At 38.5% G+C, this 15114-nt stretch overlaps 1 protein-coding gene across 3 annotated transcripts in view; it reads left to right on the top strand.

Annotated features, from left to right (window-relative positions):
• LOC117268764 (TANK-binding kinase 1-binding protein 1-like) overlaps positions 1 to 15114 on the top strand; it is a 119648-nt gene that overhangs the window by 66216 nt on the left and 38318 nt on the right. For 2 of the 3 annotated variants that reach the window (XM_033645440.2, XM_033645437.2), the window contains exons 2-3: positions 4847 to 5090; positions 5194 to 5325. In XM_033645440.2, coding sequence (XP_033501331.1) covers positions 4857 to 5090; positions 5194 to 5325 — 366 coding nt within the window. In that variant the 5' untranslated portion in view covers positions 4847 to 4856. The remainder of the gene's footprint in view (positions 1 to 4846; positions 5091 to 5193; positions 5326 to 15114) is intronic. The other variant, XM_033645439.2, reaches the window with a different exon arrangement.

The raw sequence follows: 15114 nt of genomic DNA, 5'->3' as shown, positions 1-15114 counted from the left end.
CTGCAGTCACAAGTGATTCACAATTTTTCTTGAAGCTGTACGAACAGTTTCTAATGTATCAGTGCCCAACACACCTGTTGATGTGCAGGAGAAACTGAGCAGAATAAGTAATCAAAACAACATGTTTGATGTTCTATGGTAATCTTATAACAGCCTGATGCTGGTTGCACAAAATGTAACCAGTGGATCAGCAGTGCGTAGTTGTGACTTAATATTGAGCAACATCATGGAGTAGATACCTACTGCTTTTAGGCTGTAAAGAGAGTCACCAGTGTAAAGAAAAAATCCACTGTTTTAAAAAGCATGTTGCAAAATAATGTTATAGTTGCTGTCAACAATGAACTAAATTAACTTGAAGTTGTTTTCAGGTTTTCAGATTTTTAAGTGAATTCATTGTGATTAATCAGCATCATCTAGGCAATGTTGTCTGAAGTTTGGCAAGTCTGCTGATCAAGGATTCAAGGACTCTTTGATATTATACAACATGTGACTGAAGCCTCCTTTGCATTAAACACACAGAAAAAGTATCCAATTATATTCAGAATATGTTAATAAGAATAGGCAATACAACAAAATTAAATAAGCAAAAAAATACTACTACTGTAAAACATCAGTTCATAGCCTGGGCTATTATTTGCTTAAATCACTGATTTAACAGACTCAACAGGCTTATATTTGGGACAAGCCTCTAATTCCTATCACACAAACTGTTGTTCAGTAAAGATCAGGAAATACAATCAAAAAGTTAATTTAAACCAGTATGAATATTACTTGTATAAAAATTAGGCTTCAGATAATCTATCAATTGTGAATCATTATTTTGATCAAACTCCGACAAATGGCGCATCAGAGTGTGAGAGAGAGAGAGAGAGAGAGAGAGAGAGAGAGAGAGAGTTACAGGATGATGGAAACAGTAAACTGACACAACACCACTTTACCCTGCTAAAAAAAATACTCATAACTTGGATTAATATTTATGAGAAACCCTTTTGATCTGAGGACTCTTATGGACTAAAGGAATATAAATAATTTACAGGGTAATTGTAGAATGGACGCATAATTTAAGGTAGCAAACAACCTGGCTTTATACATTCAAGAAATTTCTTTAAAAGAATGAACTGCCTGGCAACCAGACCAAGCGTCTCTTTAAGACAGGCGACTATTTGTCAGAATGTGTATCACACCAGGCTAGTAAGAGGGACTAGCTTATAACTGAAGTTTTAGGGTAAATGAAAGTAGCACCATTGGAACCAATAAAAAAAAACAAAACTAAATTATACTTACAAAGAAAACAGATTTATACATATTTTGCCTATTAGTTAGTGAATTTATCAGTCGGCCTGCACCATAGTTTATTACAGTGCAACAGTTACCATGGCCAAATGAAACACAAATTTTCCTCCTTGATACATTATAATGAAATCTGGTCATATTAGGTCTATATTGCGTTTAACAATGTTTATTTTGTAACCTCTGTCATTCTGTCATTGTATCGTAAAGTGTAGTGGTCCCCATTGTCTGGTACCTGCTGTCAAATCCCTTTTTGAGTTCATTTTTGGCTGGATGTTGCAGTTGCCTGGAGTTGATTAGAGGGCAATTCAGGTCACCTGTTGTGCAGGGTGTGGGTTCTGACTTCTATTTAAGAATGGAGAGCAGCTTGGTGCATTTCACCTCTGGGCCAATCAGGGTGTGACAACGCCCTTCCTGAAGGCTTTGGAGAGGAGAGGAAATGCACACCCAGAACATTCCAACCCTTCCTCAATCAAATGCAGACCTTATGTTAGCAAACATCGTCAGCCAGAAACTCTGGTCTTTAGGCCCGTTTGAGAATTCAATGCTGTCTTTTGCTGTGCTATTTGAGGGTGATTTTGTGCATCTTAAAACCTAAATAAAGCATATTAAAGAATCCCTTTACACAAAGTCACATGCATCTTGGTGTTTTTGTGCAAGAGCTTAGCTTGTTTAACGACATTCTCGGAACCCACGTTCGATGTCTGACTTCCCGAAGACGGCGATACAGCCTCTGGGGGCAGACCCCAGACTTTTTGGCATTCCAGTTTGATTTGGGCGGAGGAGGCGAATTTCCGTTTCCGACTTCTGTTTAAGTAAATATGCTGAACCACTGTGATGGATTCAAAGTTTGCAGTGACGCCAATTATGTTCCGCCTTGTTAGTTCACTGCACGGACCGTTTAACCTGGCAACAACTGCAGCCGGCTCAAACATGATTGGTCAATATCATGCGGACTACAAACAGCCTACAACCGGAAACCAGGGCTCTTCCGCTCTTCTTTCGGAGGCAAGATCTCTAGGGTTTGCCTACAGACTGTATACAGACTCTACGCTCACTGAATGTAGAGTCTGTATATAGAGACTAGTTTAATGATAACTTAACGCTTGCAAGCTTTATATAGTGATTTTATTTACTGTTTTATTTCCCCGAGACCCAGCATAACCTCTACCCCATTTGTAAACGCATTTAATCATTATCAAAGAGGGATATGTTTAACCCTATGGGCCCGAACGACACATAGTGCGTCCAAATTCACACCTGTTCTTCTCTATTGATTTTCTCCGCGACCGTGCGTCATAACGAGAAGCCACGCATATCACGTGAAACAGCGGAATTGTGGCTTTCCGACAAGACCACTTTTCGGTAGTCCAATGTTTTCACAGCGAAAAAGAATGATAAATTTACACTAAAATTATGTATAACAGAGCTTTCATACAGCTTTGCACACACATTACTCTTGGATGGATTACTCGCGAATGCAGGCTCGCACAGAAATGCCACACATATCACATGAAAGCGCAGGAGCAGAGCTTTCATGTGATATCACACACATCATTGTGCTGTCATCCCATGATGCTCAAAATCCAGATTAATTGTCTACAAAATAAAAACCTGACGAATTTCTTTACAATCCATGATACAGATCTTGTTATCAGTCACTTCATATAGTGAGGAATATCGTATCTTACCACGTCTTAGTCTTGCGTGTGTTTCTTCCTGTCTATCCACATTTGTAGTCCGGCTTTCAAGATGCAAATATCTCCATATTGTCCAGTTGACACTCCATCAAACTTTGTATGACAAGACCAGCCACTTCACCTTTGTGCACCCAGACAACTGTAGCCCAATTATGCATGCATGACAGGGCCGTAGTCACTATATACATTGAGGGGGACATTTGTCCCCCCCAATGCCCAAAATGCCCCCAGAAGTGCCTAGGGCTCATAGGGTTAATATGTATGTATGTTCCTATTTCCCTCTGTTATGAAATATGTTTTGTACCTGAGTGTTTGTGATGCGTGAGTGGGTGTGTGTATGCACATGTGTATAGATGATTGTTTTGTTTTGTATGTTGACACTTTGTACCTTCTTATTGTCCTTACCCACCTGCCCAGGGACCACGGATGGAAAGTAGCTAGTAAGCTAAATCCAGTACACAGCATCTCTTCTCATTCTGAGACTAATGTTATTTTGTACATTGTCCCTGATACAAATAAACGTATTATTATTATATTATTGTTATGGAGGCATGTTCATTGTTAAGGCTTTAATGAGACTTTCTACAAGTAAATATATATATTTTTCCCAACCTGCTGAAATCTGGGGAATTAGTATTGCCACAGTATTAGCATTCATATGTATACCACTGTTTACAGTATACTGTACATTTAGGATCTATAGTGTATTCACTGTATGCATATCATACCTCCAGCTGTGCATTCTGTATATGATCTCTTACTAATAACATGACTTATATTTACACTCTGCACTAGGGTTACATATTTTACACTTGCCTGCACTGCCTACCATGCTCATGCTGTCCATGTGTATTCATACACATTGTAAATGCTTTTAATACTGTTCATACAGCTAATACTGTAAAACTATCATATTCATACCCTTTTACTCATACCCCTTACTGTTTACTCCACATTTTATTTATTCTGTATATTATTATGTATATTTTTCTGTTCACCACTCTGCCCTTAACTGCTTTTTGCACTTTTGTGCAATGGCAGTATAGTTGAATTTAATCTAATGTAGCCAAATTTCATCCGATCTTTGTCTTTGCAGAATCCCTCCTAATCTGCTGCTTGCATTATTCTCATTTTATGCTACACCAGGGTTACTCTACAGGTCAGAGCGTAACACCCACACACCAATATTGCTGTGCTGTAGTTACTGTAGCAGCCAAATATGTATGTGTTTTGCATTAAAGGCCCCTTCACTCAAAAATGTTTTTGGCTTAGTTTTATCTTACTGTGATGTTTGAGCTTCACTGTGCAGAGTTTGTTTCACATTCATCTACTGAAGGGGGATGATTTTTTCTGAGCTCACCTCAAATCTCAGTTTAACACCTGGATGTACCAGCAGGATTTTTGTGACATCACAACTGGTTTGAAGCCAGTTGATCCTATCTTTTGCAGGTGTGGTTTTGAACTGAAAATTTTTCTCTTTTTTTTTTTTGCGATGAGGGATCAGTTTTCAACTGTAACCATGAAAACTGCCGGTGAGAGACAGGGGCAGGGAAGAGAGGAGGTACTTTATGGCAGCAGATGGCAAACAGTAAACCTGTGGGGCTCAGTGGGCACCTGGCAGTTTAGAAAAACACACACACAAACACACACTCAGTGACTCTCACTTCTGCCAGGACATGGGGCTTGGTGAACTGATTGCCATTAGTGCCTCTGCTGTGTGAGGTGGAGAGTGCAAAGTGACTTGCTGAGCTGACATGGCCACTCGCCTTCCTGTCTGTCTGCCTAAAGTACTGTCTGTGTATTCTGCGCTACATTTCCCGAAGACCAAAAACAATCTTTTTTTCCCTCTTCCACAGTTAACTGACAATGGATCTATTCCGCAGAGGAGAGCTAGGGCTGCTGGGAGGAGGAGGCGAGGGGCTGAGAGATGATGTAGGCGTCCCGGGGATCAGCTGGTCGGCCAATCGGCTGCCAGAGGACATGTACCCAGCATCAGGATTGGCCCTGGCTGCTGCCTATCATGACATTAAGACCCGGTTAGCAAGTCTGGAAAGGGAGAACAGCAGCATCAAGAAGAAGCTCAAACACTACGAGGTCAAGGTGGAGAGCAGCGCACACACACAAAATTATAGATTGAATAAGACTTTTGTAATATGAGAATTTATTCTTTTTTGGAAAGTCTATCTCCTCTCTTCTCTTTCAGTTTCCTGTGATCGGTGACTTTGGAGAGGAGAGGATACTCTGCTGTTCCTGTGAGCCCATCTTCAAGGATACCAGTGTAATACAGTCAGAGACCACCAACCTACAGCAGAGGATCAATTCGCTAACTCAGGAGGTATTTTGCAATTGAAGAAATCTGGAGCTCTTTCTTCTCTCTCACTGCAGTAATCTGCATTTGTCTGAAGTAATGACCTCTTGAGATAACAATGGGATCCAAAAGAAAACTTTATTGGCTCATAAATGAGCCTGCACAATTTCAAAAAATTGTTAAGTGATCAAATTCAAGTCTCAACTCTGTATACAATAAATGTTGTCAGAGTTGAGAAAACCCTGAGAAGCCTCTGAGCACAGCAAAAGAACTTCTGCTGATTTATTCTTTTGCTCCTTATTTCTCCAATGGGGGGTTTAGGAGAAACAGATGAGAATGTAGTCATCTACAAATAAGAATCAGAATCAGAATAAAATGTATTGTCATTTTACAAATTGTACAAAGAAATTAGAGAAGCTGATTTATTTCTGGTGAGATGTAGAATTTGCACTTATAACACTCCATGTGATGATTGATGATGTTCTCAGAGGTCTGGGGTTCTGGAAGTTTTATCATTCTTTATTAGATGATGATCTTTTCTTTTATTTCTGAGTTTTTTAAGTATAATGTTGGTAGTGCTAACCTACGACGGAGTATTGGGGCCACATTGAAGAAAAAAAAAATTGGAGATTTAGAGAATAAAGTCGAAATATTACTAGAAAAAACTTGTAATATTTCGAGAATAAAGTCATAACTGAGAAAAAGTCATAATATTACGAGAATAAAGTCATAATATTATGAGATTAAAGTCATAATATTACGAGAATAAAATCATAGTTTTTAAGGAAATAACCAATAACAAACAGAATATCAGATTGTCTTTCATGCCGTTGTAAGTAGCCTACTTAATTAGGTTCGGGAACCGGCACCGTGCTGGTTCTGTGTCAGTTGAAACTCCGGGCCCAACTCTGCCACTGACTGGCCAGTCTGACATTCTTCATAATTCATACAGAATGTTAGTGAAACACATAGGCCTAACAGAAACATGCGTTCATTTGGGGACAAGTTAGTGGTCACGTTACTCGTTCCACAGGCGTTCCACAGACACATAGCCTACAGTAAATACACCGGTTGTAGCCTAAGTAACTTTTAACATACGTGAGTCTTTGTGACTCTTGACTCTTGTCCCCTAACTAACGCTTGTTTCTGTTATACTAACGATATTTTCACCCCATTAAGTCACATCCCGTTATTTCCTCTGTAAACCTAATGTTATAGCAGCCTACAAGCATACTGTGTCAATAAATCAGCACAGACACTGTTAGAAATGCAATATTTAGCCTAACAACATCATGCTACAGCAGTAATAACGTCAGCGTTAGTCAAATGGCTCTAGCTCTCCCGCTAAATGTCATGAACTAGAGTTTAAATGTTCTGATTTGAAGTAGGTTTTCCAGTTTTTGTGATTTTGCGAAAAATAATTATAGGCGGAAGTGGGCGTGGCCAATTGCAAAGTGATTCAGCTCTATTCAGGGAATCTGGGGATATAACATTTTTGAATGTACGACATACGGTGTGGGAGTTACAGGCCAAAACACGTTGGCCTTGGTTATAGCGCCCCCTGCAAGTGGACATATGTAGTTTTTTGCGTCTGAGGTACGTGCAGGGGTCTGGACCAACCCTCCAAATTGCACCACCCTCCCTTGCACGGTTTAGCCTGCAGCACTACTTTTATCAACGGAAGAATAAAAATACTATAAAAATCTTTACAAAAACAATAGGGTTCCTAGCACCGCTGGTCCTAGGAAACGCGTATGCTTGCATACGCGTTCCCCGAGGCCCCTCGGGCTTGGCCCCCTAAATAGCCGTGGGGCTTTTACTCACCACGACTGCAGAGGCTCTCAGCTTCATTTGAAACAAACTACATTATAGACGGTCCGTTATTTATTAATCCCTCTGTGTGTTTATATATTTACTTTTTATCTGCTCTGTTGTCTTTTTAAAGTTAACATATCGCACCGTCATTTCAAACTCAACACTTGTTTCAAATTAAAAGCCCCTTATAATCTCGGTTGAGAGAATCCCTCCATTTTCTAAATAGGCTTTTATTCTGAAGCAGTTGTCAGAACTTCCTGTGGAAGATACAGTAGCTTAATAGTTTACGTATGGCGCTTCAAATGTATGTGTACCAGGCATAATGCAAGTCCTGAGTCTGAAATATGTCAGCGAGTCCTACTCCACCTATTTAGACTCCACCGGCAGCATTTCTCCGACCACGTAGCGAGCCACAAGCTCCGTGGCTTCTTTCAGACTGATAGGTTTAACGTTATCTCCGTTATTAGAACCAAACAACAGCCGTTGCTGTTTCGGAGCTGAAGGACCAGCGTTCTAAAAGTAACTGATGTCTTGTTTGAAAATGTACTTAAGTATTTGATTACTCAAACAGCAAACTAACGCCTTAGGTTACTTGTTACTGCAAAAAGTAATCAAAGTACTCTAACACGTTACTTTGTAACGCGTTATACCCAACTCTGGTGCTAACCCTCATATTGTATGGGACTCATTTAAATGTTCTTTTAGGGGACTCTCCACTAAATATTTTTCTTGGAATCACAAGTTGAATAAAAGTTATTAAAATAAATTATTACAAGAAAGAAATAGTCTAAGTGACAAAATTGATCAGGTTAGTCAGCTCCCTCAGATCTCTATGAGACCTCGGAAAACTAACAGAAGGAGTGAGAGGGACTTCACCAGAGGAAATTTTAGAAGAAGGAAAGTCCTTTTTTCAAAATATTTATACTTCAAAAAAATCCAAGCTGCCCACTACTAGGCCTCTATCAATCTTTTTTCCCCGCCTCCTATCATAAAAAGTTGTCAGAATCTCGGAAAAAAGACTGTGAGGGTATGATTTCTGAGAATGAGCCTCATGAAGCAATTAATTCCTTCAAATCAGGTAAATCACCAGGTCTAGATGGGATTCCGATTGAATTCAGAGACATTTTTTGATTATATAAAATATCCCGTTCTAGCATGTTCCAGTTATTCATCTCAGATTGGTAAAGTGAGTGGAACTCATCAGGAGAGTCTGATTGAGAAAAATTGTTGGAGGAACCAAGATGGCTGCTCTGCACCACCTCAGTGACTTCAGTGATTAATTTAAGGTTTTACCTCCAATGTTCTTTTTTATTTTGATCTAAACTGTGAGTTAAGGTTTAAGGAAAGAATTCTGGTGTGAAAGATAAAAAGAAAAAGCCAGGATGTCAAGGAGAAATCAGCGATCCAAAACAGGCCCTGAGGTCCAAACATTTGGTGGAGTGGATGATTCTCGTGAGAGAAAACCCTTCTCTTGTTGGGATTATGAATGAATTGAAATCTCAGCGTTCCATGATACTGAGTCAGTTGTATGATATTGATAATCGACTGGAAGATGTGACCACTCAAGTATTAACAATGAAAGGAACATTAACTACAACAAACCAAGTACTTGAGAAACAACAGCAACGTATGGATGAAGCAGAAAAGAGGATTTTGACACTAGAAGATAATCTACACTCCACCAAAAGAGATCTACACAGAGCTGAGACAATAATTAAAGCTTTGGAATCCAAGACTGATGATTTAGAGAATAGAGGGAGAAGAAAAAATGTGGTTCTTCTGGGGCTTCCTGAGAAGTCGGAGGGCAGTCAAATATTACTTGATTATATTCAACAGAAACTGCCCTGCTGGCTAAAACTCTCCCTGGATAACCCTCTCGAGCTGGAGCGAGTACACCGCTCTCTTCGAACACTTCCAGAACCTGGAAAGCCTCCATCCAGTTCTGATTAGCTTTTTACGTTTCAGAGATAAAGAGCGGATACTGCAATCAGCAAAGTAAACATCGATCATCGAGGGCAATGCCAAACTTACCGTCCACCAGGACGGAGGTCCGCCGAAAGCGCAAGGAGTTTGACCGGGCGATCAAAGCTTTCTCTGAGAGGGGTATGTCTTGCATACCCTCACCGGCTTCGTATCTGGCATCAGAACAACATTGTCCTTTTTGAGGATCACTCGCCAAGCAGTTGGAGTAACGTGAGGTCTCATTTCCGAAACTCATAACTTGAGTGAGGTAAGACTGTGTTTTTTTCCCCCCTACGTTAATTTTTTGATCCCTTTTTGATCATCGATATATGAGGAGTGGGACTTCTTTTTTCCCAAAGACTATTCACTTTGATTTTTGCATGAAATGGACTCTCCTGCTCATTTAGTTGGTTCACTTGTGTTTAGTTACTTCTACTGATGTATTTACTTCCTGAAACAATGTGTGACGTTTTAATGGACAATATCAAGATGGGAAAAGGGAGAGGATGTTTACTAAGACGACACGGACTTGTTTTGATCTAATTTTCTCCCCTAACCCATTCTTTTTGATTGATTTGGGGCACAATTTATTTTATTCTATTAAGGAATCTATGAAATATTCAGTGAACTGCTATTTAGTAATATATGACAGGAGGTGACGGGAGAATATACTTTGTTGGGCAGTAGGGGGGTGGTGCTCATGAGACGATAAGGGAGCACTGAGGTTAATAGCTCCAGGTTACAAGCACCGTAGGAAGGACGTAACCTTCATGTGTTTTGTTTATTCTTTCTTGTTTTTTCTCTGGCCTATTATGATAGGTGACATGTTTATCCAGAAACACATTATATAGTTTCTACTGAGATGGGCATGTAGGGTGGGGGGCCTGTGGCGAGGGATTTGGGATAGGGACTTACTTTCATTTTTGAACAATACAGTTATTTTTGACTCAGTTGCACCTATGTTTTTTCAAATATATGTGATATCTACTATTTCTGTGATTTCATTTCAGATATCTAACACTCATTATGGCTGAGATTTCAGTATTGTTTTGGAACGTATGTGGCTTGAATTCACCTAATAAGAGAGCTTGCTGCTTAGATTATCTCCATAGAAAACACATTGATGTCGTATTAATACAAGAAGCATATCTTACATCTTCCACTATATCTAAATTTGCAAATAAGCATTATGATGTGGCTGTATTATCACTAGCAGACTCTAAAAGTTCAGCTCAGTGGGGACTATGGATGGGAGGGTATCCATCCTTAAAACAGTGATATCCGGAAATAAGAGTTTTTGTCTCTGTATATGCTTCATCTGTTTTTGATCATCTTTTTTCCCCAACTTAGTGAAAATATTGCTCGAACTAACTGAATACAAATTTATTATTGGTGCAGACATGAATGCAGTTATTAACTCATCTATAGATCATTCTTCCATGCAAGAAGTTGGTTCACAAAAACAAGCATCCCTTGCATTAAATTTTATTTTATATCTGATTTTATATCTGATCTGGGTCTGATAGACATATATCGTGCTCTTAATCCAACCATTAAAAAAAATACACTCTTTTTTTCAAACAGGCACAAGACATACTCTAGGATAGACTATATTGTGGCCTCTAAATCTTTATATCTCAATTTTTCTAAGACAGAAATTTGGCCTGCCACAATTTCAGATCATTCTGTTGTCTTCAGCCATTGTCTTATTGATAATGATATAAAAAAGATGAAGCGCTGGTGGTTCAATAATACTTTGCTCAACAATTCTGATTTTTGTAATGAATTTCGCTCCACACTTGAGGACTTTCTAAATATAAATGGTGGCTCAGTAGATGACCCCCGTCTCCTTTGGGAATGCGATTAAAGGATTTATTTAAAAAATTTCCACCTCATTTTCTTCCTACCTTAATAAATTTAAATTGGCAAAGATCACTCAACTGGAGGATAAACTAGCTCTTTTAGAGCACAAGCAACAACACCAGTTCTCAGACTTTACTGCTCAGGAGCTCAAATTAATTAAAACAGAACTTTGTGCTTTATTAAGGCACAGGGCTGAGTTCATGATGCACAGAACAAGGCGCAATTATTACTTTAATGGTTCGAGACCAAGCCACCTTCTTGCACTCAAATTGCGTAATGATGAGCAATTTACAGATATAGTGTCTCTCAGATCTAGTACAGATGAAATATTGACAGACCCTCACCAAATAAATAATGAATTCAGCTTGTTTTATAGGAACCTGTACTCTTCTCACGTTTCTTTCAACAAGGAGAACTTTAAACATTTCTTTACCTCATCTTTCTGAAGATGATGCTGCAGACTTGGATTCACAATTAACTCTGGATGAAATAGAAAATGCTCTTAAAGACATGAAGAAAGGTAAATCTCCTGGATGGGATGCTATCCCACCAGAATTTTCTTTAACATTTTTGGATACACTTGGTCCTTATTTACTATCCATGTTTCAGGCAGCCGTTGACAAAGGCTCTTTCACAAAGAATACAAATTCTGCAATTATATCTCTGCTACTAAAGAAAGGCAGAGATCCCTGTCTTTGCTCTACCTACAGTCCTTTATCTTTGATTACATCCAATATTAAACTTTATGCTAAAGTGCTTTCCAACAGACTAGACCATTTAATGACAACTCTCATTCACAGTGATAAATCCCGGTTAGCTCAGACAACATCTGCAGACTGACGCTGCCAAAGATATTTCCTCCTCTTGCTCTATTTTGTGTTTAGATGCAGAAAAAGCTTTCCATCAATTGGAATGAGAATATCTTTGGACAGTATTGGAACATATGGGACTAGGTTCTAATTTCATTAATAAGATTAAAACACTATATGCCAATCCCTCTGCCATGGTTTCCACAGGTCATCTTTGTTCTTCTCAGTTTCCTATACAGCGTTCTACTCACCAGGGTTGCCCTCTCTCTCCTAAATTATTTATTATTCCATTAGAATCTCTGATTCAAGCTATTCGTCAGTCTTCGAAAATTCATTCAATCTCATTTAATGGTACTCACTACAAGGTGTCAGCTTTTGCTGATGACCTTTTACTATATATATAAGCAGAACTTCAGAATCCATACCTCATATTTTAACTCTTTTCAATGAATTTGGAAGTTTTTCTGGTTATAAAATAAATTGGTCTAAGTCTGCATTGATGCCACTTAATTCAGGCATTGATAATCTTTTGAGTTCCTATAACATACCAATTAAGAAAACCTTTACATATCTAGGCATTGAAATCCTAATATTCATTCTATAATACATTCCAATTTTACAAATACTTTCAAGAAAACTGAGGCAGACTTAATGAGGTGGTCTAACTCTAATATGCCATTTTCATTCCAAGCATGTGTTTCGATTATAAAGATGGATATTTGCCTCATATTAATTTTTTCTCTTCAATGATTTCTTTGCCTCCTCCACCAAAGTATTGGGAAAATTTTCACTCTATCATATCAAAATTTATAGGGAAAGGGAAACAACCAAGAGTGAAATTGTCTACACTGCAACGTGACAGAACTCTCCCCAATCTTAAATTATATGCTTTGGCGTATACTTTGAGATCTCTATCTGCCTCCCCTATAGACTCCAGGATGTAGTTTATTCCGCAATCACTCTTAAGAAAGCTAAATTACAGTTTGGTCCCATAATTACCCATTTGGTAGTCAGTTGGCGAGCTGCAATGAAAATATTAAAAACGGCATCCAAATTCTCCAATCTTTTATAACCATTCACTATTATCCGACTCTTGCCCTTTTACCTTTCCTGAGTGGTCAGACAGAGGAATTCGTGTACTTAAAGATGTCTGTGGAGATGAAGGCCTTCGTGCATTCCAAGATTTACAATTACAATACAATTTACCTGGCCATTCTTTTTTCTTTTATCTGAGACTGAGATCTGCAATGAAAGCTTATGGAGTACCCTGGTACAGAAAACTTGATACATTGTCCTTTCACACCATTATAGTCAAGACAACCGGTGGTTTAGCTTCATCCTTGTATGAATTTCTTCTTGAGTCATCATATAAACCTCTCGTGCTCCAGAACAATTGGCAATAAGATTTAACTTCAATTGAAATACCCTGGAACCACATTTTTACCAACATAAAACTGGCTTCTAAAAACCCTAACCATCAGCTCATCCATTTTAATTTTTTACACCAAATTTATTTAACACCAAAAAAACATCATGCAATGAATAAAAACACCTCTTCATTTTGTGGTTTCTGTTCACACAAGCATATAGGATCATTATATCACGTTTTGGCAATGCAGATTAATAGTATCATTTTGGCAAAAAAAACAGTACCTCTATGTCTAACATTATTGGAAAGACAATTCCTTGTTCTCCCAGGGTGCTCCTACTGAATGATGATTCTGCGTTAAATCTATCAGTTACAGGTAATGTATATACTTGGCAGGCCTAACAGTAGCCAAAAAAATGCTTGCATTGCACTGGAAGTCTCCGCGTGATTTGTCTGTTAGTCACTGGTCTAATCTGTTCATAGAAATTTTATATATGGAATTTTCAGTGGCAAGATTACACAGTGCTGGTCCAAGAGCACTTAACTCATGGTCACGGAAAAGCTGAAAGAACAGAGAATTGTTTAGATCTGTATTGTAAACTGGACTGATTGTGTTTTTTATTTTTTATTTTATTTTTATATTTTTATTTTTTTACTTTATTGAGGTGGGTTCGCCACAGGAGGGGTGGGAGGACGGGTAGGATGAGGGGGGTCCGGCGCCCACGTGGGGAGTTCTTATGTTCATGTCCATGGTCTGGGAGGGATCACTGAACATTCTGGCTTTTTGTTCCTTCTATGTCTGGACTTGGGATAATTACTGATTATTGACAATGCATCTCAGACTTTTTAGGACTGTGGAGACACCATCTGGACACTCTGGATGTGGGCGTCGTTCCCCTATAAGGGAATGTTTGTATTTTGAAAGTGATGTTATCATATTTGGTTATATGAAATGGTGGAAAAATTGAATAAAAACAGTTGATCACAAAAAAATGGAGAGTTTGATCTCTCTTCTTTCAAAGAAAAAGGCAAATGGTCAATACAAAGATCCAATTAAATTAAAAAGAAACTGGAGACCTCTAACTTTATTGTGTTGTGATAATAGAATACTAGTTAAATGTCAATACATTTAACTAGTATAGTCCTCTAGAATTAAAAATGTCATTCACGATATTGTGGATAAAGACCAGAATGGATTTGTTTATTATCAAAAACCTGGTCTAATCTTTGTGGCCGATTTTGAAAAAGCTTTTGATACAGTAACATGGGAGTACATGTTGTAATGGTTTTGGGTCCGTGTAGCTCTTTGGACTTAGAGGACAGACAGAAACTCATTTTCACACACGTGTGGGATTTCACTTCACAAATGCTCGTCGTTTATTTTTACGTCCACTTAAAACACTCCAACCTTACCAAGCCCGGTTGTACGGCTACTACAATTCCACACATGAACACAATAGTTGCCACACGTACTTACAACCATTACTGTTGTGTTGAGAGACATAAAGGAAAGCGGGAGCACATAGGTGTAGTCCGACCAGCGTTTGGGTGCGCTCTCAACAGACAGAAATCTTAACAAGCGCTGCTTGATGACGTTGCTGTTAAGCGACACAGTATACATCATGTTAAAGGCACATTTCATATATTCGACTGTTACAATGTTCAGAATATTATAATTTTGGTAGCTCTTTGTTAAATTGGGTTAAGGTGCTTTTACAGTAATCCATGAAGTAAAATTATAAACAATGGCCAGTTTTTAATTATCTGGAGGAGTTAGACAGGGTTTCCCCCTATCCCCATATTTATCTTACTGGCAATAGAAACATTAGCAATAGAAATTACAAATAACACAAATAATAAAGGTTTAGATAGTTATGGACAAGAATCAAAGATTTCATTATATGCAGATGATACAATTTTCTCTCTGTCACCAAATAACAACTATTTGAATGCCCTCCTTAAGGATTCGGATGGTTTTGCAACTCTGTCTGGTTTGAA

The sequence above is a fragment of the Epinephelus lanceolatus genome, chromosome 18 (assembly GCF_041903045.1).
Source record: "Epinephelus lanceolatus isolate andai-2023 chromosome 18, ASM4190304v1, whole genome shotgun sequence".
In the NCBI taxonomy this organism is placed as follows: Eukaryota; Metazoa; Chordata; class Actinopteri; order Perciformes; family Serranidae; genus Epinephelus; species Epinephelus lanceolatus.
The sequence above is the reverse complement of the archived record's forward strand: the minus strand, read 5'-3'. Positions and strand labels throughout refer to the sequence as shown.